The 20,444-nt window shown below is 52.8% G+C and overlaps 2 protein-coding genes across 4 annotated transcripts in view; one reads left to right on the top strand and one right to left on the bottom strand.

The window, feature by feature from the left end:
- SERGEF (secretion regulating guanine nucleotide exchange factor) overlaps positions 1 to 7,435 on the top strand; it is a 228,000-nt gene extending 220,565 nt beyond the window's left edge. Inside the window, exon 12 of one of the 3 annotated variants that reach the window (XR_011075388.1) lies at positions 7,085 to 7,149. Coding sequence is in view for 1 of the 3 variants with exons in the window: in XM_068555082.1 (XP_068411183.1) it covers positions 7,085 to 7,425 (341 nt within the window). In the remaining 2 variants the exon portion in view is untranslated. Of the gene's footprint in view, positions 1 to 7,084 lie in introns of all 3 variants that reach the window. The other 2 variants (XM_068555082.1, XM_068555083.1) reach the window with 2 other exon arrangements.
- A 6,215-nt stretch (positions 7,436 to 13,650) lies between these two features.
- The window catches only part of KCNC1 (potassium voltage-gated channel subfamily C member 1), a 43,231-nt gene continuing 36,437 nt past the window's right edge, over positions 13,651 to 20,444 (bottom strand). Inside the window, exons 3-4 of the mRNA XM_068555290.1 lie at positions 15,689 to 15,877; positions 13,651 to 13,715 (exon numbers count right to left, since the gene is read on the bottom strand). Coding sequence (XP_068411391.1) covers positions 13,651 to 13,715; positions 15,689 to 15,877 — 254 coding nt within the window. The remainder of the gene's footprint in view (positions 13,716 to 15,688; positions 15,878 to 20,444) is intronic.

Raw genomic sequence — 20,444 nt, 5'->3', positions numbered from 1 at the left:
CCCAAAGGGTGGGATACCCATGAGCTTGGGCAGCTAGACACTCAGAAGTTTCTTCCAAATTTGCCCGGCTCCAAGGCCAGCTCCGTCCACACTGGCATTGACCACCTTCCCGAATCCAGAGACTTCCTCTGCATGAGGCGCTCAGACCTCACCCCTCCTGTCTCTCTCTCTCTCTGCTTGGTGTTGCAGAAGAGCAGCCCTGCCTGATGCCCTAGTTCCTTGTGAGGCCTTTGACAGGCAAGAGACAAGGTGAACCATTGGCTGCCTAACTTTTCGCACCATCCCGCCCTCCTCTCCCCGCCCCACCAGATGCGGATGGGGGTGGGGCGCAGAAGGGCCTGCTGCGGCTGCCTCTGCCTCAGCCCCAGCGCTCCCAAGGGCTCGGGGAGGTTTCTGCTCCTCTGCAGAGTGCTCCTGCTCTCACCAGCTACGGCTCTGGCCTTCCATCACTGACCTTGTTCCTGTACAGGTGTGCCATGCCTCTCTACCTTTTCTTCATTATCTGAGGAACAGAGGTTTTGCTAGAGAGAACAGTATATATTAACAGAAGAGGTTCTGGAGTCCTACTGCCTGGGTTTGAGTTCAGCTCCGCTTCTCACCAGCTATGTGACCTTGCACAGTTCATACCACCTCCCTGGTGTGTTAGGCTGTACCTCACAGTCTTGTGCGGAGTCAGTGAATTAATTCGTCTAAAGTGCTTATCACAGGGCCTGGCATACACTAAGTATTCGGTGACTTTATTACCATTTTGGAACTAGTGAAGGAGGCTGAGACTCAGGAGTCCTGGATCCTAGTCCTGACTAGAATGGCCACGTGACCATGGACAAGTTCTTTTACCTCTCTGAGCCTAGTTTCCTCATCTGTAAAATGGAGGTAAGAACACCTCAGAGAGTTGCTGTGAGAATTAAGGTAACATTTTTGTGAAACTGAGAAGCACCATCCCTAGGTTGTAGCCCCCATTTTCATGGTCAGAAATGGCAGCTAGAGCTCCAGCCATCACATCCACATTTCCAGTGACAGGATGGAGGAAGGGGCAAAGGGCACATGCCATCTGTCTTTGAAGGGAGGATCCCATAAGCTACTACAGAACATTTCAGCTCGAATCTCATTGGCCACGCCCAGCTGCAGCCAAGGTTGGGAAATGTAGTCTCCATTCTGTGGTTCAGGGACAACCAGGAGTTTCTGCCACACATGCTCAGGTGTTTGCCCCTCCTAGGCAAGACCCTCCAGCAGAAACGCTGCCCCCTTCCTAGAGTTGGGCTGCAGTCCCAGCACCATAAGGCCCTGTGAGGACCCAGGTTGCCAAGAAGCCCAGGCAGGTGCCACAAGACCTGAACAGATTTGGGTACTGTGTCCAGCCTGTGCTGGGGACCCTGCCAGCCCCGAGGTTCCGCTGCCTGCAGGGCTCTTAGGCTGACGCAAGTGTGGTGGGCCATGAGCTTTGTCACTTGTCACAGCCTGCATCAACTCCACTGAGCCCCGTGAGCAAGGGCCCGAAATCTGAAGAGGCTAGGGAATCCCTCTGTAACTATGAGCTCTCCACCCAAGGCTCAGCCATGTGCCCCGGGGCCAGTAAAACAGATCTAGATCAATCAGGTGGGATCTCAGTGTCCTCAAGAACCTGGCGAGTGCCAGGCACACTGCAGAGAGTCCTCTGTAATGCCAGGAATCATCATGAACTCACCTGTTTTGAAAAGTGGGTGTCCCGTATTCCAGTTAGCTTAGGAAGAGGCTTATCATGGGCTGTCCTTCCTCTCACCTCTACATGAGAACAGCCTGCATAGTAGCATCTTGCTGAGTCCAGACGGCCTTTCCATCTTCACTGTGCCCCTGAATAGGTGGCCCTAAGTGAGGGTGGGGGACACGGGGTGTGCTTGAAACATATTCTAAAATGCTGGAGGAGCTCAGAACCGAAAAATGTCCTGTGTGAGTCCTTCTGTTACTGGGATGGCCCATCTTTCATTCTCCGAGTTCAGCAGCCTGGTTTTTTTCTATAGGAGGTTTGTTTAAAGTGTTGGGGAACCCCTGACTTGTCATTCCACCCTAGGCCTTCCCATCTGCTGGGAAGGTTTGCCACCAGCATGGCCTTCCTTGCCTTTTCCTCCTCTCCCCGTGGTCTGCTTCATACGTGGGTGTGAGCTGTCACCATGTGTCAGGCACTGTGCCAGGGCATTAAATGTATATCAGCACATGCAGGCCTCCTCCTAGCAACCCTGTGAGGTAGCTGGGGACAGACATACCATTGTCACACAGCTGTGTGGTGATGTGGGACCCAGGACAGCGTAGCACAGTCCACAGTATGTATTATATATATACCAGGGGCTGACGGAGTACAACCCACGGGCCTGCTGTGTACGGCCTTGCGAGCTAAGAATGATTTTTAAAGGCTTGTAATAAAGAATAAGAATATGCAACAGAGACCGAATGAGACCATCGAACCTAAAGTATTTACTGTTTGCCTTTATAGAATAACTCTGGCAAGCCCTGGTATAGAATATGCAGAGTTTAGCACAGATTCTGGAGCCACACTGTCTGGGTTCTAGAGCCTCAGTTTCATTAACTATAAAATGAGAATAATCTATAAAACACGGCTGCCTCACAAGGTTGTTAGAATTAAATGAGATAAAGAATATAAAGCACCTAACCTCGAGTCAGCTTCTTTGGAAGTATTGGGGGAAACTGTATCTGAGCCTTTGCCAGGCTTCTCAACCCAGTGGGCTACCCCGGCCCCAAACATGGCTTCCTCAGAGCGTTTCCTTTGGCAGGAGGAGAGGGACCTGCCAGCTGCCCATTGTGCCGCATCCTGCTGGTAGGTCAGCGCTGCCTTCCTCCCACCCCCATTCCTGCTGACCGTCAGCTGGTGCCACTCACCAGGGCCGGGCGCAAAGCCCACGCCAGGTGCCGAGCTAGGCCCGCAGGTACCAAGCCTGTTCCATTCTCCACCTTGTGCCTCAGATCCACCTGGCTGAAACTCCTGCTTAACTGCAGGACTTGTGGCCTGGGGTTCATCCTCTCTGTGTGCATTTCCTCATTCATGGGCCAAACAGGCAGACATCTGTGTTTCCCCAAGCCCAAGCTTTTGGCTAATGGTTGCCTTCCTACCAGGAAAAAGGAAAGAGAAGGGTAATCCCTGGCCAGCCAGCCTCTCTCTGTGAAAGAGTGGTCTGCAAAACAGATTTTCAGTGGTTAATGAGTGAAATGTAAAGATTTTTTAAGAAACTCAGATCATTGAAAAACATCAAAAGAATATGTTCTGATCTGGATAGGGATAGGCTTTCAATTCTTACAAACTATGGAAGAAAGGATAAGATAAATAAACAAGAAATTGTACTACCTAGAACCATAAAATTTATGTTTTACATCAAAAGACCTAAAACAAGATTTTAAATCAAACTGAGAAAAAATAGTTATGCCAGATATGGCATAGAATTAATATTCTTAAAATAAAAATCTTTAAAACAATAAGGCTCTTGAGAACAACAACAACAGCAAATTTTCATTTAGTACAGTAGTGCCCCCTTATCCGCAGTGTTGCTTTTAGTGGTTTCAGTTACCCCACTGTCAACCGCGGTCAGACAATATTAAGTGGAAAATTCCAGCAATAAACAACTCTTTTAAATTGTGTGCCATTCCAAGTAGTGTAATGAAATCTTGCTCTGTTGAGCTCCATGCCGCCCAGGATGTAAATCAGCCCTTTGTCCAGCCCATCCACACTGTACATGCTACATGCCCATGAGTATAGGAAAAACCAGTATACATAGAATTTGGTACTCTCCCTGGTTTCAGGCATCCACTGGGGGTCTTGGAAAGTGTCCCCTGCACAAAAGGGTGGACTACTATACTATGCATTTTATATATACTTGCTCATTTAATCCTTGTAAATGAATAAGTATTTATAACCTTTATGATAAAGGTACTATTATTATCCCCATTTAACAGATGAGGGGACTGAGGCTCAGAGAAGCTAAGTAACTTGCCCAAGTTCACGGCTAATAAATGGAGAAGATGGGATTGAACCCAGGCCATCTGGCTGTTGGGTCTGAGCACTTAAACTCTTCTATATGAAACAGGAAAAATGTATTAAGCAGACAATACACGAAAGAGGAAATACAAATATGTGTGGAAAATAAGAATTATTTTTCAATTTCTGTGGGAATCAGAAAAGTACAAATAAAAATAATGAGATACCATTTTTGTCTTCAAATTAGAAAAGGTTTTTAAATACTATAATAACTAATGAATACTGGCAATGCTGGAGTGATACAGAGAGTCCCACAGATTGTTGTAGTTATATTCAAGTGGCCTTTCTGAAAAGTATTCTGGCAGTACTCAAAACAATACTCAGGAATCTCAAAAATGTCCATACCATTTGACCAGGAATCCCCATTCTAAGAATCTAATTTGAGAAAATAGAGATGTAGACAAAGATTCATGCACAAAGATGTTCATAGAAATGTTATACAAAATAATGAAAAATTAGAAACAACCTATCTGATAATAGGATACAGGTTAAGGAAATTGTTTAATCTCCATAATGGGCAATTAGGCAGTCATTTTACATAAATCTGGACAACAAAAGAGACCATAAACAAAGTGAAGAGACACCACAGACTCCTGGGAGAAGACACGTGCAATGCTTATAACAATTATATAAACAAAAGAATATACAAAGAACACTTATAAATCAGTAAGAAAAAGGCAAACAAAGAGCAAAACAGGCGAAGAATGTAAACACGCAATTCATAGAAAAAGCAATTTAGGGCTAGTAATATAAAGACACGCTCCATCTCACTAGTAGTCAAGCAAATGCAAATTAATCACATGTACTTAATCAGAATAGCAAGAGTCTAAAGGCAAAGATAGAGGGAAACGAATTCATATCCATTGCTGATGGGACCATAAATGATGGGACTACAGCCATGGTGGAGAGCTGTTTGGCCACACCTGGTAAATGTAAGCATGTGATTCCACCACAATCACACTTCTGGGGATCAATGTGCACAAACACCAACTTGTACAAGGATACGTGTTCCAGGATGTTCGCTGCAGTGTTGTTTATAGTAGCAACAATAGTAATAGTATTGTTGTAAAATATTATGGTATATTATGTATTACATTGTATAATAAAGTAGCAACAATTATCATCATTAAAGAACCATCCATCAGAAGGGAAATGGATGAGTAAAATATGATTTATGTATAATGGGATGTGTACTATGCACAGTTAAAATAAATGAACTAAATCTGTAACTATCAGCTCAGATAGATTTCAAAAACAATGGTATAAAGAGCAAGTCATAACAGAAGACACATATTTGAATGACACTACGTATGTAAATCTTTAAAACAAACTAAAATTTTTATATAATATTTAAGGACACATACATGTAGAAAAATATAAAACAAGCATGCAAGTAATGTACACCAACTTCAAATAGTGGTTACTTCCAGGAAGGAGGGAATGGATGGAGGGCCAAGGATGGGAGGTGGGTCTTAAACTGTATCTTTATAACTGATTTATTTTTTTAAAGGTTGAAGCAAATATGGCAAAATGGTAACTAATGTTCTGAATCTGACTGAGGAATATGTCTTTCTGTTAAATTATTTTTTGTACTTTTCTGCATATTGAGCTTTTTCAAAATTTCAAACAAATTATTTTTAATTTACTTTTTGAACAATTCCCAGTTCTACGGAGAAATGCTTGTGTTATTAAGGCATAAAAACAACACAATATATACACAAATATTTACAAGTTTCACAAATTGAAGGTTTGAAAGAGATACCTAAAATATTCATAGCAGTGGGCAAGATTCTAGAAGTCTGCTTTTCTTTACACCTATCCATATTTTTCTCTTTTTCTCCCCTTTTTACCATGAAGATGTATTACTTTTATATCCAGAAAAAAAAAATTTTTTTTTAAACAGCTACAGAAAAGTGTGAGCGAGTTCAGTTAGACTCCAGGAAAGGGTCCAAAACCTAGGAAGAGGTGCTGTGATGGGGTGGGAGCATCACAGGCTGTCAGAGAGACCTGTGCTCGAATGCTGGCTTGGAGATTGGCCGTAGGACTCTGAGTTCTTCAGTCTTTGATCTAGTCAGCAAACCCCTGTTGAGCCGCAGCTGGGGACCAGGCGCTGTGCTAGAGACAGGGCAGTGAACAGAACATATGTGTTCCTTCTCTCACTGTAGGGCAGTCTAGTAAGGAGGGGATAGTAAACACATCACCACCCAGACCATCTATCTGCCGCCTATGAGGGAAAGTACAAGGGCAATGACAAGAATCCAAGTTGATCGAGTGCCGGGGAATCTGGCCTCTGAGCATGATTTAAAGAGATTCTGAAGGATGGGGGTTGTGGAGCCCAGCAAAGCCAGGACTTGGAGAGAAAGGCCGGCCCCACAGGGCATATTTCAGGGACTGAAGGAAGGCAGGGGTTCTGGCATGCAGTGAGGTGGGGAGAGTTGTGCAGGGGGACCTCAGCAGGCTGGTCCGGAGCCAGATCACTCAGGGCCTCACAGGCAAGGAAAGGCGTTTAAGGGCGGGGGGAAGTCAGTGAAGGGTTGAAGCAGGGGAGTGACCTGGTTAGATCTGCATCCTCAGAGATTATTTTGATGCTCTCTGAAGATCAGAGTGGCTGGCGAACCGCCCAGTTAGTTGGCTATTGGTGTGGCCCAGATGAGAGAAAATGGGGTTGGGATCAGGGTGATGGCAGTGGAGATGGAGAGGTGTGGAAGGATTTGAGAGACTTTTGGAGGCAGAACTGGCAGGTCTAGGACTGTGTGTGTGTGTGTGTGTGTGTGTGTGTGAGATGCAGGTGTGGGGCTGGGAGGTGGCACTGAGGGAGGGGCCACGGAGGAGAGCCAGGTTTGGGACCTGAATGGTTGTGGGGCTGGTGGGAGTAAAGAAAAGAGCAGACTTAGGAGGGCAGGGGCGGAAGCAGAGGTGGCGAGCAGACCCCCAGGTGTGGCTGAGCTTTGGTTTCTTCCTGCGTAAACTGGGGGTTTGCAGTGATACCTGCGCCCCCAGGGTGAGTGTTTCAGCCCTGTTCCCCAGAACCACGTCTACAGCAGTCTCGTCTCTCCCTCGCAGGCGGGACGTGTTACTCTTGGGGCTGGAACGAGCACGGCATGTGCGGGGACGGCACCGAAGCCAACGTCTGGGCCCCAAAGCCTGTGCCGGCTCTGCGGTCATTGTCGGGACTCCGCGTGGGCTGCGGGGCCGGCCACTCCCTGGCCCTCTGCCAGCGGCCGGCCCTCCCTGCCCTGGGCCAGCGCCCCAGGGTCACTGATCCTTTCCCAGATGCCACCAAGGAAGCCGGATCTCAAGAAGCCATGGACCAAGAGAGAAACTGGAAAGACAGACATGCAGAAGCTTCTCCCCAAAGCCAATCTGACAGGTTCAGAAATGGGCTTATGACAGAGACCCTTTAATAAAGCAACTTTACCCACCCAAAGTGTCCCCAGAGAAATGCTTTGTCAGGTTGCGGTGTTGGCCTGCGAAGGATTCAGGAGGCACTCTGGGTGGACTGACCAGACGGGAACGATGGGAGCCCAGTGTCTGGGCTCAAGAAATGGACATCCTTTCTGCCTATCATGTGAGAATGAGGGTTCAGTCCTCACCCAAGGACATGGGAAGCAGAGGAAGGCTCCAGCCTGTCCCTAGCTGGTGAGGACAGAAAGCCCAGCTCTGTCCCCAGTGGTTGTTTTGCCCCAGCAGGCTTTGATTCAGCAAGACAAAGGTTCCTATAGGCCATGGTTAGGGCAGCCACAAGCCTCTCCTGGGGTTTCATTCTCAGCACCCAGAGCATGTAGTTTGCTGGTTCAAGGATATCGAGGTACCCTGATGAGGTGGCTGGTTACTTGGACAGGAGGGAGTTCTTGTCTTGGTGACTAGGACCAAGGGAGAAGGCTCTGGAGCGGGGGTGAGGGGTGGAGGAAGTATAGATGAGTAAGTGGAGGAAGAGACAAAACTTCTGGAAAGACCGGGCAGAGGAGACCCCTGGGACAAACAAAGGAGTCTAGAACCAATGAAACTCCCAAGATCAGTGTCTTCATCTGAGCCAGGAAGGGCTCTGGAGCTAGTCTGTGTGACTGTAATTGCCAAGCTGTAGTTTCGGGTGAGGGACAGACACAGCGTGGGAAGGGGGGTCTGCAGGGAAAGACCCTGACCCCTGACATCTGCCCCCAGGCCCTGGCCTCTGCAGGAGGAGGGCCCTCACGTGAAATGGGGAGCAGGCCAGACCCCAGGCCTCAGGCTTCCCCGGGTGGCAGCTATGGCTCTGGGGGACATAGCAGCTTTCTCTCTGCTGTGACCGGCAGCAGGCCTTTGGCCAGAGGGCCTCAGAAAGTGGCTTTCCCCGGAGGGCTGAGTGGCAGTGTCTCCAGCTCGCCAGCCCAGGTTATGGCGCGTCCCACACCACCTCCCTCTGACTCAGGAGAGCGCTTGGACCTGGGAGCACTGGGCTCAAGGGCTTGAGGATGTTACGAAACCCCAGGACACCACAGCTGGAGGACCTGTAATGACCTTCTAGCCTCGTGGCCTTCAAACTGCGTTCTAGAACCCTAGCAGTCTCCTGAGACTGACAGCATTCTCCTGAGAACTCAGTGGCCACCTTGTGGGCTGTGGGTAAAGGAAGGCCAAGTAGACAGAGGTCTGGGTCCCCACCCTCCACCTTATTCACAGCAGCCTCATTTCAATCTACACTGTATATCAGGCTTCACGTAAGATTTCACTTGACAAAGGGGTCCTTGAGAAAGTTTTAAAACCACTGATCTTATCCAACGTTTTCATTGTTCATGTGGGAAAACAGAGGCCTAAAAAGGGGAAGGGACCATCTCAAGGCCATACACCTCACTCCTGGCCCAGGGTCCTGATTGGGAGGTGACCCATCCAGGGCCTCGAGCCAGACAAGGGGGGCAGACAAGGGGTGGCCCTGGGACCAGTGGGGGTTTGACTCAGGAGACTGGGGATTAGGGCCATCCTGAGCACCCCAGGCCTGCACCTAGAGACCACCCACGGCCATTGGCTGACCTTGAACACCAGTACGTGGAGTCCTGCTCCCAGTATTGTACCCTAGAAACATCGCTGCCCTGGCCAGCAAAGCCCTTTGTCCCCCCACCTCCCAGAACCAGTAGAGGCCAGCACAGCCTCTAAAGCACTTCCAGAATGGAAGGAAGGTCATCTCTGTGCACTCTGTGCTGGTCTTCCCAAGGTGACCAAGCCTTCAGAGATGGAGTAATTGGATGGCCCAGAGATGACCCAGACTGGAGCAAGTCTACCATTACTGGCCACCACCCACTGTCCTACAGACCGGGTGGTCTGCACTGGAAGGCCACCCCACGTGGGTAAGTCCTCAGGCCCATACCTCCCAGGCAGGGTTTCCACTCCTGAGGAGCGCACACTCTCACTGCACAGCCGTGCAGAGTTCCCCCTACCTCTTTCAGCACTTGCTGGAAGAAACCCAAATCCCATGTCCTCTGCTGCTGAGCTCTAATGCCCCTCCCAAGGCTTCCCTGTGGGCACAAGAAAGTGTCTCGGGGCTCCTTCCCAGCCTGAAACAGGGTGAGGTGGTGCATCAGCCCTAAATCTCGGAGCCTTGCTCAGAACCTGAGCCAGACCCTTCTTAGAAGCATGCGGAACACAGCTAATCCATGCATGCAAGAGTGAATGGCTCTTGGCACTGGATGACACCATAGACTGTCCAGTCCCCTCCAGTTCCTCCATTTCTCCCTCCCTGACAGTGGCGGACGGGCTTCTCTGCATCAGTTCACTCGCCAGATTGATGAGTGCCTGAAAGCACCAGCGGGGTGAGGGTCTGTTGACAGTGTCTCCCAGACTTTTTTCTGGACCCTTTGAACCCTACTGGTTATTCTCAGACTTGTAGATGTCCAAGCCCCTCATTTCTACTAGATCCTGATCTCTTCAAGAGCAAGGGACCAGGTCTCGGTCAATTCTGGAATCCCTTCATTAAGGACAGGTCCTGGGACAGAGAAAGTACCCAATAAGCATGTTAGGGTCACCATGGGTGAGGAGGCTAAACGAGTGGGTTCTGTGATCCCCTCACCCCCACCCATCCTCTGCTTTCATCTCTTACAGATGTTTGATATCTATGCTGTGGATAGCACAACCATTTGACAGTGATTAGCTAATGAGAAAATGCCCACTCATTTCTAAGAATGACTTTTTTTCCCTATAGACTAAGTTGATTAGCCTTCATATCCCTCACCCCGCCCCCACCGCCACCCCATGAGAACGAGGGAAGGAAGAAGGAGAGGGGAGTGAGACCCCATCGTGTGCTCATAGGTCTTGGGCCCGCAGCCCCTGCAGTGATTGTCAAAGGGCGGCCACGTACCAGGTGTGAGCAGGATGTTTACGTCCTAACATACCACACACAGTCTCCCCTCGCAGGCGCCCCGGCTTCCCTTGACGCCCTACCACCTTCGGTCCCAGCGGGCCATCAGGCCAAAATTCGATGAGGCTGTGCTTGAGAACGGTGAATCCAGGCCTGGGGCCCAGAGTAAAGCCCTCCACCACCATCCACCACTTCTGAGTGAAGTGACTTAGTGAGAAATCAAAATTGGGAGGTAGGGAGTGAGTCAGGAAATGGGATGGGGTTCCAGGTCCTAAGGGGCACATGTATAACTGCGGCAGGGTTCGAATTTCCCAGCGACCAGAGCACGGAGAGGTGACAGTTGGGAGAGGAGAGCCGGAGGGCCTTGCTAGCCAATTTAAGGAGCTCTGACTTCATTCTTAGGGCAACAGGTGTTTATGCAGAAAATTGAGGTGGTCAGATGTGTGCGTGGAAGGCTCAGAGCAGTGTGTCAGTGGGCCTTCTGTCATACCCATGGCCTGAGGGCCCTGGGATTCAGGACCAGTGTTCCAATCAATTCCATCTCCAGCCCCAGCAAGACTTCAATTAACTTGAGACAGCTTCACCTGAGCTCTGGAGTCAGACCACCTGGGTTAAAATCTTGGCTTCATCCTTCATTGGCTGTGTGGCTTTGAGCTGGTTACTTTACTTCTCTGTGCCTGTTCTCGTGCCTCTAAAATGAACATGTTGAATTACTGTGGGTCATCATCAGACCACTTGTCTCAGATGCCCTGCACATGGCAGATGCTCAGTGTATGTTAATCCCTGTTCCCCGTTAGCTACTGTGTCCCTGAAAACCCCTATTCCAAACAGCCGTATGTCAAGTCCCACTTGAGTCCACCAGAGGCACTTCTTCCAGGGTGGACCCCAAGTAGAGGGAACTCTGCCCTCCCTGCAGCCACTGAGGCCACTTGGCTTCTACATCCTGTTGCTTATGAATGGCTGTTATATACATGGTGTGGATCTGGCAACTCTTCGGCTGCATAAACCCTGGGCAGAGGCCTTGCCATGCTCACTGCTGCACTGATCCCCACCCCACATTGGTGAGGAAAATGCTTAGAGGGGGTGAGAAACTATTGGGTGAGAATTCGACACCCACCTTCAGCCTCCCACCCACCCATATGATCGTTGTCTTGGCCATGCTGGGAGGCATCAGGGAATGGAAATCCAGGGGAAACTGACCCGCACTTGTTTGTGGCCCTGGTCAGATCACTCCCCTCTGGGCCTCAGTTCCTCATCTGTAAAATGCTCAGAGGTGGAGTGCCATGACCATTAGGGACTTTCCACCGGAGATTCTCTAATGGATAGGAAAAGAATTGGAACCCCAATCCCCCACTCTACCCCCACCCAAAGCCAAGTGAACAACCCAAGCAAATCAGCATCCCTAGGAGAGGGCTCCACCCCTTCCAAGATGCCGCAGGCTGAGGGAGGGGTATGTGATGAGGTGACCACCAGACTGGGCCCAGCAAGGGTTCAGCTGGATAGGGCACCCGGACCAGTCATACCCCGGCCTCTGGCTCCATCAGATTCAAGGATGGCCCTAGGAGGGAGGTGACCATGGTCTGCATGAAGGGCAGTGGCGGGGGCGGGAGCTGGGAGCTCCGACAAAACCAGATTCAAGGAGTCATGAATATGGCATGGATCCACGGAGAAGTTTCCGTATTGGTGAACCCCCTAGAGGATGGGCTCGTCTTAGGGCCTTTTTTTGACCGATTCCTTCTGAGGGCTGCCTCCCTCCCCCCACCCAACAGGATCTGCAGGTTGGGGGGCAGGGGGCAGTCCTGACTTTCCCCCAGTGAGAGGACAGCCAGCACCTTGGGTGGGTCCCTGAGATCAGAGGAGCCAGGGCTCAGGCTCACCCCAGCCCAGCCACAGAGGGCCTGACCAGGGGCCCAGAACTGAATCGCGACACTGCCAAAGGCAATAAAAACCCAAATCCATGCTTCATCTCCAATGTCAGCTGTTTATTGTTGAGGGCCAGGGCCCAGGGAGGGGAGGGTGTTGAACTAAAGCAGCATTGCTCTCTTTCCAGGAAATGTTGCGAGCTGCAGTGAGAGCTTGAGATGTTGCATTTTTTTTTTCAACTCAAGCATGTGTTTTTCAAAAATATCATCCTTCCCCACCCCTTACCCCACCACTAATTTTAGAATCAGACCAAAGCCAAGCTACTGTCCTCTGTTTCTGTTGGGAAAATACTATATTTATTCGAGATGCAGAAGTGTGTCTCTGCAAACCTCCGATTGCTTCAGGAAAACAAATCTGCTTTAGACTATACAGAAACCATGATACAAAATTTATTTCATGCTAGAATCGCTTTGCATAACATTGGGCATGCAGTTTTTTTACTCTGAAGTACTAAATTGCATACAATGCTGGGTTGTGCCTTAATAAAGGTGGAGGAGGACCAGCCCTCCCGCGGTCCTGATCTTTTTGGTGCTCTCAAGGAACACTTGGAAAATCCATAAGGTGATGATTATCTACTATGAACAATTTGTTATGAAAGTTGGTCGCACTGAATCTACACACTGCTAAGATGATCGAATCAACCTAGACTAGCCGCTGTCAGGGGTCTTGGGGAGACGTCCGCTGGGTCGCAAGCATGCCAAACAGAGGGAAGAAGGCGGCAGTGTGTTTCCACAATTCTATTTGGAGCAAAGTTCTCAGTTTCCGCGTGAGAGATGAACTATGAAGGTGAGGTCAATATGACCGATGACTGACCGACTGCCCTTTTGGGAACCTTTACTCTCCATCTCGATCTCGTGTACAAAAAGGGAAGCAGTCCGTTCCCCATCCCCACCCCTCCCCCCACCCTGCTCCATTCCCCCCCAAAACGTACAGGTTTCTACCAAATGCCATTTACAGTTTGGCTCCAACAACATGTATAAAAGGAAAGCGCTTTGAAAGAAAATAGAGGACTCTTGCTTGTTTCTCTTCGTTGTTGTCGTGGTTTAGGGTAATCTCATACAGTTGCAGGGGATTGGTGGGTTTGGATTGCTGGGTTTTTCTGTTGAACTTCATGCAAGTCATGCTAAGGAACCCTTCCATCCCACCCCTTCCCCGAATAAAATAAAATTTTTAAAAAATGAAAAGAAGGAAAACAAATCCTCTACAGTCAGTTACCATTTGGCCGTAGAAAAGCTACGTCTGTCCTAGTACAAGGCCTGGGCCACTCGGACTCGTCCGGCAAACCTGCATGGCGTGAATTTACTCTGTCCGAGGGTGAGGAGGGGCTGCAGGTCCACCCAGATGCTTAATAGCCACCAGTGTCCTGGGCCAAGCCGCCTGGTCAAGTCACTCTCACAGCCTCTGTCGGCATATACTTAGCAATGACAGGGCTTTCTTTGCAAAGATCTGTATGTAAAGAATACAATTAACACTTGAGCTTCTCTTCTTGGCTTTCCCATCCCGCTTGGTACTTAGTTTTTACGGAAGGAGGAGGACAGACAGAACAGCCGCATGCAGAGGCAGGCAGATTCTTCTCCAGCTGGTTGGTTCTCCCATGCAGTGAGCCAGCCTAGCACGCCTCTTTCTCTCCCTCCTGGGGCAACGGGTTAAGCTCCTAACTCTTCTCTACCCTGCACATGGCTTACAGCCTGGAATCATCCTGAGAAAAGCAAGTCCTCGGCGGCTGTCATGACTCCATGAGAGCGGGGCCGGGTGGATGCCGGTGGGGGCACTTCACCCTTGGTGCCTCTGTGGGACTGTGGAGTGGGTACCACCTGTGGACAGTGGTTGCCACTGGACTCCCTGGCCACTACAGGCTGCTTCTGTCCCACACAGCCTGGGCTTCTGGAAGCCCAGTAAAGAGACTCTCCTGTCTGCTATTTTAGGCCACACAGATTGATCCAACATTCAAGATGAAGGAGATAGGCAGCCCACGAGACCTTACCAGGCAGAGCACAGCCACTGGGAATGGTCTACCTGCCTTCCCCTGCAACCCCCTGGGCTGCCCAGTTCCTGGCTTTCTAGAGCCTCCACTTGGGAAAAAGCCAGTTGTGAAGCAACTATCCATGGAAGGCCAAGGATGGGGCCCGCCCCTGGGGCCAGCAGCCCCCCTGCCATGCAGCACCATGCGGGGGGTGGTATGCCACGCTGGGGTCCAAGGGACCTCCAGGCCGGGCAAGGAAGCAGGGACCAGCCTGGATCAGGTGAGCACACTAAGCACCAGTGACCAGAAGGACTTCCCCCGTCTCCCTGTGGGCTGCCTCTCCTCTTCTGGGTTTGCCCTTTATTTTGAGTTCTATGCTTTCTCCTTGCATATTGTTGAACCATTTCAAATACTGGAGCAGTTGTGAATGGCCACCGGCTACACCAACTGTTGCTCTAAAAAACCAACTATCTGGCCCAACCTGCTCACCTCGGTCAGCATGCACCCCGTGTGAGCCTGTGAGCTGCTTCCCAACATGCATGAGCCGCCCCGCCAGTCTGCTGTGCCGAGGATGGCTTCCTCTGCCTTCCAGGCCCTGGCCGATGCCTGGAGCCTGGAGCTAAGGTGCGCTGGGCCCCCACCCCAAGCCTCTCCGCAGCCCATGCTCAAGCTCTAGTGGAAGCCTTTTCCCCAGGGGGTCAGCCTAAGATAAGGGTCCTATCCAAGGAGACTTTGAGCAGAGACCGCCACGGGGCTTAGCCTTCACCAACCACAAGGGGGCGCTGGCCACACCCAGGGCCATGGCTGACGGGCACTGGGGACAGAAGGGGTTGCATAGAGTCCTGCGTAACCACCTTCTCTTGGCAAGTTCTCTATCTGCCACTAGCAGTATTCTGACTGGCACATACCTTACCTCTGCAAGGACACTGGCCTCACCTCCAAGCCCTGAAGCTACCTTTCTCTTCATGCCTCCCCTCCCACTGGTCTGTGGATTCTCTTTAAAGGATGCCACTTCCAGAACATGGATCTTGGTTGGCTAAGCCCACAGGGTCCTGGTCAGACCAGGCCCACCCCGTCGCCCTCCTCAACCAAGGGACAGGGGAGATCACTTTGCCTTTGGGATCTGACCTGCCATCTGCCAGAGCAGCCTGGGGGAGTCGAGGCTCCTCCCACATCCCCGGATACCCCTCTGCCTTGGGGGCTGTAGTCGTCCAGCCTGTCCCCAAGTCCCTTCCTACCCCTCAGCTCAATTCCAACCCACAGCTGCCTGGACCTCCGGTTCTCTCTGCCAGCCTGCCATCCCACTTGCAACACTGGGACTCAGACCTCCGGGGGCCGACCCTGGGGCTCCATCTGCTCCTTGCCCCCCTCAGTGTGCCTGCCTGCCCCTCAGCGCCCCTTGCCCGCCGCCCCGCCCACCCATCTGCAGGGGTGCCAGGCAGCCTCCTCTACATACCCTTTCTCACTCCTCCACCAGGTGGGCACGCGTACTCCCCGGTTGATAAGAGGAAGCAGGGTCCGTATCTCTCGCGGGTGCCCGAGCGCGTAAAGGGCAGGCCCTCATCGGGAGTGAGGGCCTGGTCTATGTGGGGGCAGTCTTCGTTCGCCAGCGCGGCCTTCGCCACCTCCCCATTCAGTTTGGAATCTTCAAACATATAAGCAGAAGCTATTGAGACACTGAAAACTGTTTAGTGGGGGGTGGGGGGGGACAGGCCAGAAGTAGGGCATCAGCAAAGGGCAGCCCGTAACTGAGGATGGAAAAGCGAGCAGGCCATGGAGGGAGGCACAAGGCTGGGGGTCCCCGGCTCATTCAGGCAGCCCTTGGGCTGCCCACCGTGCTGGGGAGGAGGGTTCCTGGGTTTGCTCAAAGTTTGCAAAAAGATGAGTTGGTGATGGGCCCAGCAAGCGCAGTGCTGGGGGCCGGGCCCCAGGTCCAAGGCGGGGCCGATGATACAGGATGGTGTGGATGCAGTCATGGGTAGAGGGCCAGACACAGAGCTCAGGGAGAAGACAGACAGACATGCAGAAACACTCCTATTCAGAGAGGCAGCCTTTTCTGACCCCTCCGCTGCCAACCAGAGCCCTGCTGCCTCCCATCCACATCCAAGCTGGCTGCTCAGGCATCCCTGGCCCCATCGAGACCCCATCGATCGGCTCTACTCCAGGCCCCATTTGGATCCCCTCTGGTCACTCGCTTCACGCTGTCCCCCTCCACACCCTATCTGATCACTCAATCCCCCCATATGGACCCAATCTGGTTACTCTGTATGCTCCGTCCCCCATACGGACTAGGCCTGGCCACACAGTCTCCGGGTCCCCCATGCAGACCCAATATGACCACTCAATCTGCTCCATCCCCACACAGACTTAAGCTGGTCACTCAGTCCACTCTGATCGCCACACAGACCAAGCCAGTGTCTTCCACCCCGCTCTGCCCCAAGCAGTCCTCGTCAGCTTGCACAGGCGCAACAGGAATGTAGGCATGAGGCAGTGACAGCAGCCAGGATTTGGGAGGGGCTCCCATTCCTCTCTCTCCTCTCGGCAGCATCCCCCGCAAAGCAGAGCAAATGGATGTGTAAAGACAACAGTGGCTGATGGACTCGGGTGGGAAAGACGAGTCTTGGCCTCTGCGGTAGCCTGAGAAGGAACCTGGGAGGAAGTTTGGGGCACATTTGGTGAGGGTGAAGCGTGGCCAGAGCAGGGAGCTCTCGCTCTCCCAAGTCCAGGAGCAGCGCCGTGAGAGCCTCTAGCTCCGTCAGCCTCTGTCCCCGCCCATCACTCTTGGGGACTGAGCCTGCCCCACGCTCTCTGCCCTCAAAGCAGACTCTTCCTGGCCAAGGTGGCGCCGACTCGGTCCCCAGGGTGGGCACTGTGGTTTCCTCAAATACCTCCTCTAGGGTGAGCGCCTCAAGGGAAGACAGACCCCACAGGGGCGTGACCACACAGGGAGGCCCTCTGAAAGACTAAAGAGGGGCAAAAAGCTGGAGACAGTCTCCACCCGATTTGACCCTCTTCCATGACCCTGTTCACATCATGTAACTACACGCAGAAGTGATCCTTCTCCGTGTGCACACACTCAGCGTGCCCGCGGGCGGGATCACGGCCCGTGTACATATCATGTCACTACAAAGAGGCAGGCAGTCAAAAGAGAAATGGACCAATCAGGTTTATTCGTAAAGCAAATCCAAAAAAAAAAAAAAAAATCCCATCATAATTTTGGAACTTAAAAAAAAAGTCTGTCGTACAAGATGGCAAAGCATTTCACGTACAGTGCGTTTCTTGACAAATCCCAGGGGCTTCACTCCCCAATTTACTCTGAACCAGAAAGGCCAGTTACCAAGGTAACTCTGATACCACGTGACTGGGGCTGGGGCCTCTCTGGGGTCTGGGGGCTGCCTAGCACTTAGGGTGTGTCTGAGGGCACACACGTGTGCGCACAGACAAGCCCGGTTCTGCCTCTCAGTCTGGCTGGTCCCGTCTTCCCTCCCAAGGGTCTCCGGGGAGAGGGCAGGGAGGTTTAAGGGAGGAGGTTGTAGATGAGGGGGCAGAAGTTGGGGCCCACAGTACCCTGCACACAGTTTCCTCAAGGGGAAAACAGCGAGTCCTACCAGGCAGCGTCTCCGTCTGGGAGGGGAGCCAGGACTTGCTGTCTCTCTGCTGGCCATCGTCTGTCAGTGGAGGTATCTACAGCCTGCAGGCCTTGCCCAGGGGTGGGTCAGAGGTAGGTGGTGGAGCCTGAGACCCCTCATCTGACTCTGCCTCCCAGCACTGTGCCCCTGGAGCAGCCAGCTCCCACAGCATTTAGAGGACCCAAAGTTGAGGCTGGTCTCTTGCAGGGGTCCGGCCAGGGGGCAGCCATCAGGGATCCCTGGGTGGATGTGAACTGGACACCCTTCCCTCCCTGGAGCCTGCTTCTTCTCCCAACCATGGCCTTTGAGAAGGGGCTGAGGCTGGGTGCTAGTGGGGGGGGGGGGAGTGTTTATGTCCCTCTCTGTGAAGGAGCCAGCCTCCCTGGGCTGCTGGCTAATCTGCAGTTTGGTGTGCTCTCAGAAACTGGGAACATTCTCCCTTCCCAACTCCAGAGGGGGTCTGGAAGAGAGACCAAGCAAGGGGGGGCCAGCTCTCCAAACCTGGGAAAGCCATGGAAAAAGCCAGAGGTGCCAGCCCACCCAAGACTCCCCACCCTCCTGCCCCCACCCCGTCCTTCAGATGAGATGGCCAGCAGGTCCCTCGGCTCCCAGCTGCTCCCCAGGAGGCTGGGAGCCCTGCCTCCCCTGGCCCAGGGCCCCTCGGCCCCCACTAGACCCGAGGGCCTGTGATGATGAAATGGCAGCATGGGCAGCATCTCACGAAGATGGTTTCCAGGCTTTGAAATGGGCTGAGAGAGATGAGCGTCCGCGAGAGGGTCATTTTTTTTTAAACTTTGGAGCAAGGAGAACCCGATGTCCGGCCCTGAGCCAGCACGCTGGCTTCTGTGCCCTGGTCTCCAGGCACCGCCGAGGTACTTACTGTTCACACCAGCAGCGGGCGCGCCGGGGGCGCACGCAGGGCTGGGGCGGGGCGGGAGGGGTGGCTGGGAATTTCCTCGGGTTTAGCCCTGAGGGGGCTGCCCAGCCTGGGGCTCAGGGAAAAAGTCCCAGGCTAACTGGGGACAGTCTGTGAGAGACATGAGCAGAGTACAATCAGAGAACCGGCACAAGTCATGCAACAAAACGAGGAGAGAGAGAGAGAGAAACATGATTAGTGGAGAGAGAGAAAGAGAGAGCATGTGAACAACACAGAAAAGAACACCCAGGCCTGGCCCTCAGAGCCCCTCATTTCTCCGCTCCTTCCCGCTTCGCCCGCCTGGGGGCCACACCGACCCCACTCAGGGCTCCCGCTGCCCACCCTGGCCCTGCATCTGAGCAGAAACTCGGTCAGCCCGCTTGGAGGGGCCCTGCCCACACCCTTCCTGGTCACTGTTGTCCCAATTCCCGCCACCTCCCCTGCCCTGGGGGCTACACCACTCCTGGCCCAGGAGGGGAGGGGTGGAGGGCTGGGGCCAGGGGCGCTTTGGACTCGGCAGCTCAGGGCAGAACCCAGAGGCTGCAGTGGTAGCTCCCAGGGGGCCCAGGCAGCGGCTTTTCGGGACCTCACTGCTGCCCTATGTGCTCATGGGCAGGAAGGGGGGTCTGGCCACCACCTATCCCCCGTGCCAGCCCCCTGCTCACCTATGGTGGGACCCTGCAGCCCCAGACGCAGCACCCCAGAGTACCAACCCACGTCACGGGAGCAGGGATGGACGAGACACACGTGAATGCACATGGCAGGACAGAAGGAGCACTCTGAACTGCCCAGAGGAGGTGGTCTGGGCCCCCGACTGCAGATGGGGGAGGGACCCCCTTTCTGGGAGAGGAGCAGCTTCTACTGGGCTGTCAGTCCCAGGCAGTCCCTGACCATAGGGGCGCCCTCCTGGCATCCCCCCGTGAGGCCCTACAACCCCTGCCAAGACGAATCCCCCGAACACTGACGCCATGCCAGCCATGGTACAGAGGAGACCAGATCATCCCTCACAGACACACAGACCTGAGATCTCAGGAGAGACCAAGAGGTGGAGGTGAGGGGAGGGTGCTGCTGACATGACTGGGATGGCTTGCCTGAGTCCCAGGGGTCTAGCCCTGGAGGTAGGGGGTGCCCTTAGAGCCCAGCACGCTGCACTTGGCCCCAACCCAGGTTCTAAAAGTGGAATTGGAGAAGCCCAGCCCTCGCTGAGGCCACTTGACTGCACTTGGGTGTGGAATGAGATTGGAAAGGCCCTGGGGGCTGCATCTCACCTCTCCCTTCCTGTAGGGTCCAGTCTCCACCCCCATTTGCCTTCCTCACCTCTGGCCTCCCCCACACTCACTCACCGACTCACCCAAACCCCACGCCCATCTAGGACCATAGCTGCAAGCAGGAAAGGAGGCAAATGGGAAGGGACTCAGGGGTGCCGGGATGAGGAGACACCCCCTAAGGACCACACACCCTCTTGGTGACAGATAACCGGGGTCTCACACACCAGCTTTCAGAGGGAGGAGTGTTCTGGTGAGGGGTCTGGGATCTCAAGACAGCACCCTCAGGAGCGTGAGAACTTGGAAAGGGGGCGGGGCAGGGTGTGGGGGATGGGAGGGAGAAAGGTAGGTGGAGTTGGGCATCTGGGCTCCAGAGGGCAAGCTCAGAAGGGCCCCAAGTAC

This window comes from Eschrichtius robustus, chromosome 11, assembly GCF_028021215.1.
Source record: "Eschrichtius robustus isolate mEscRob2 chromosome 11, mEscRob2.pri, whole genome shotgun sequence".
NCBI lineage: Eukaryota > Metazoa > Chordata > Mammalia > Artiodactyla > Eschrichtiidae > Eschrichtius > Eschrichtius robustus.
Note: the sequence above shows the minus strand (reverse complement) of the source record. Positions and strands in the feature narration are given on the sequence as shown.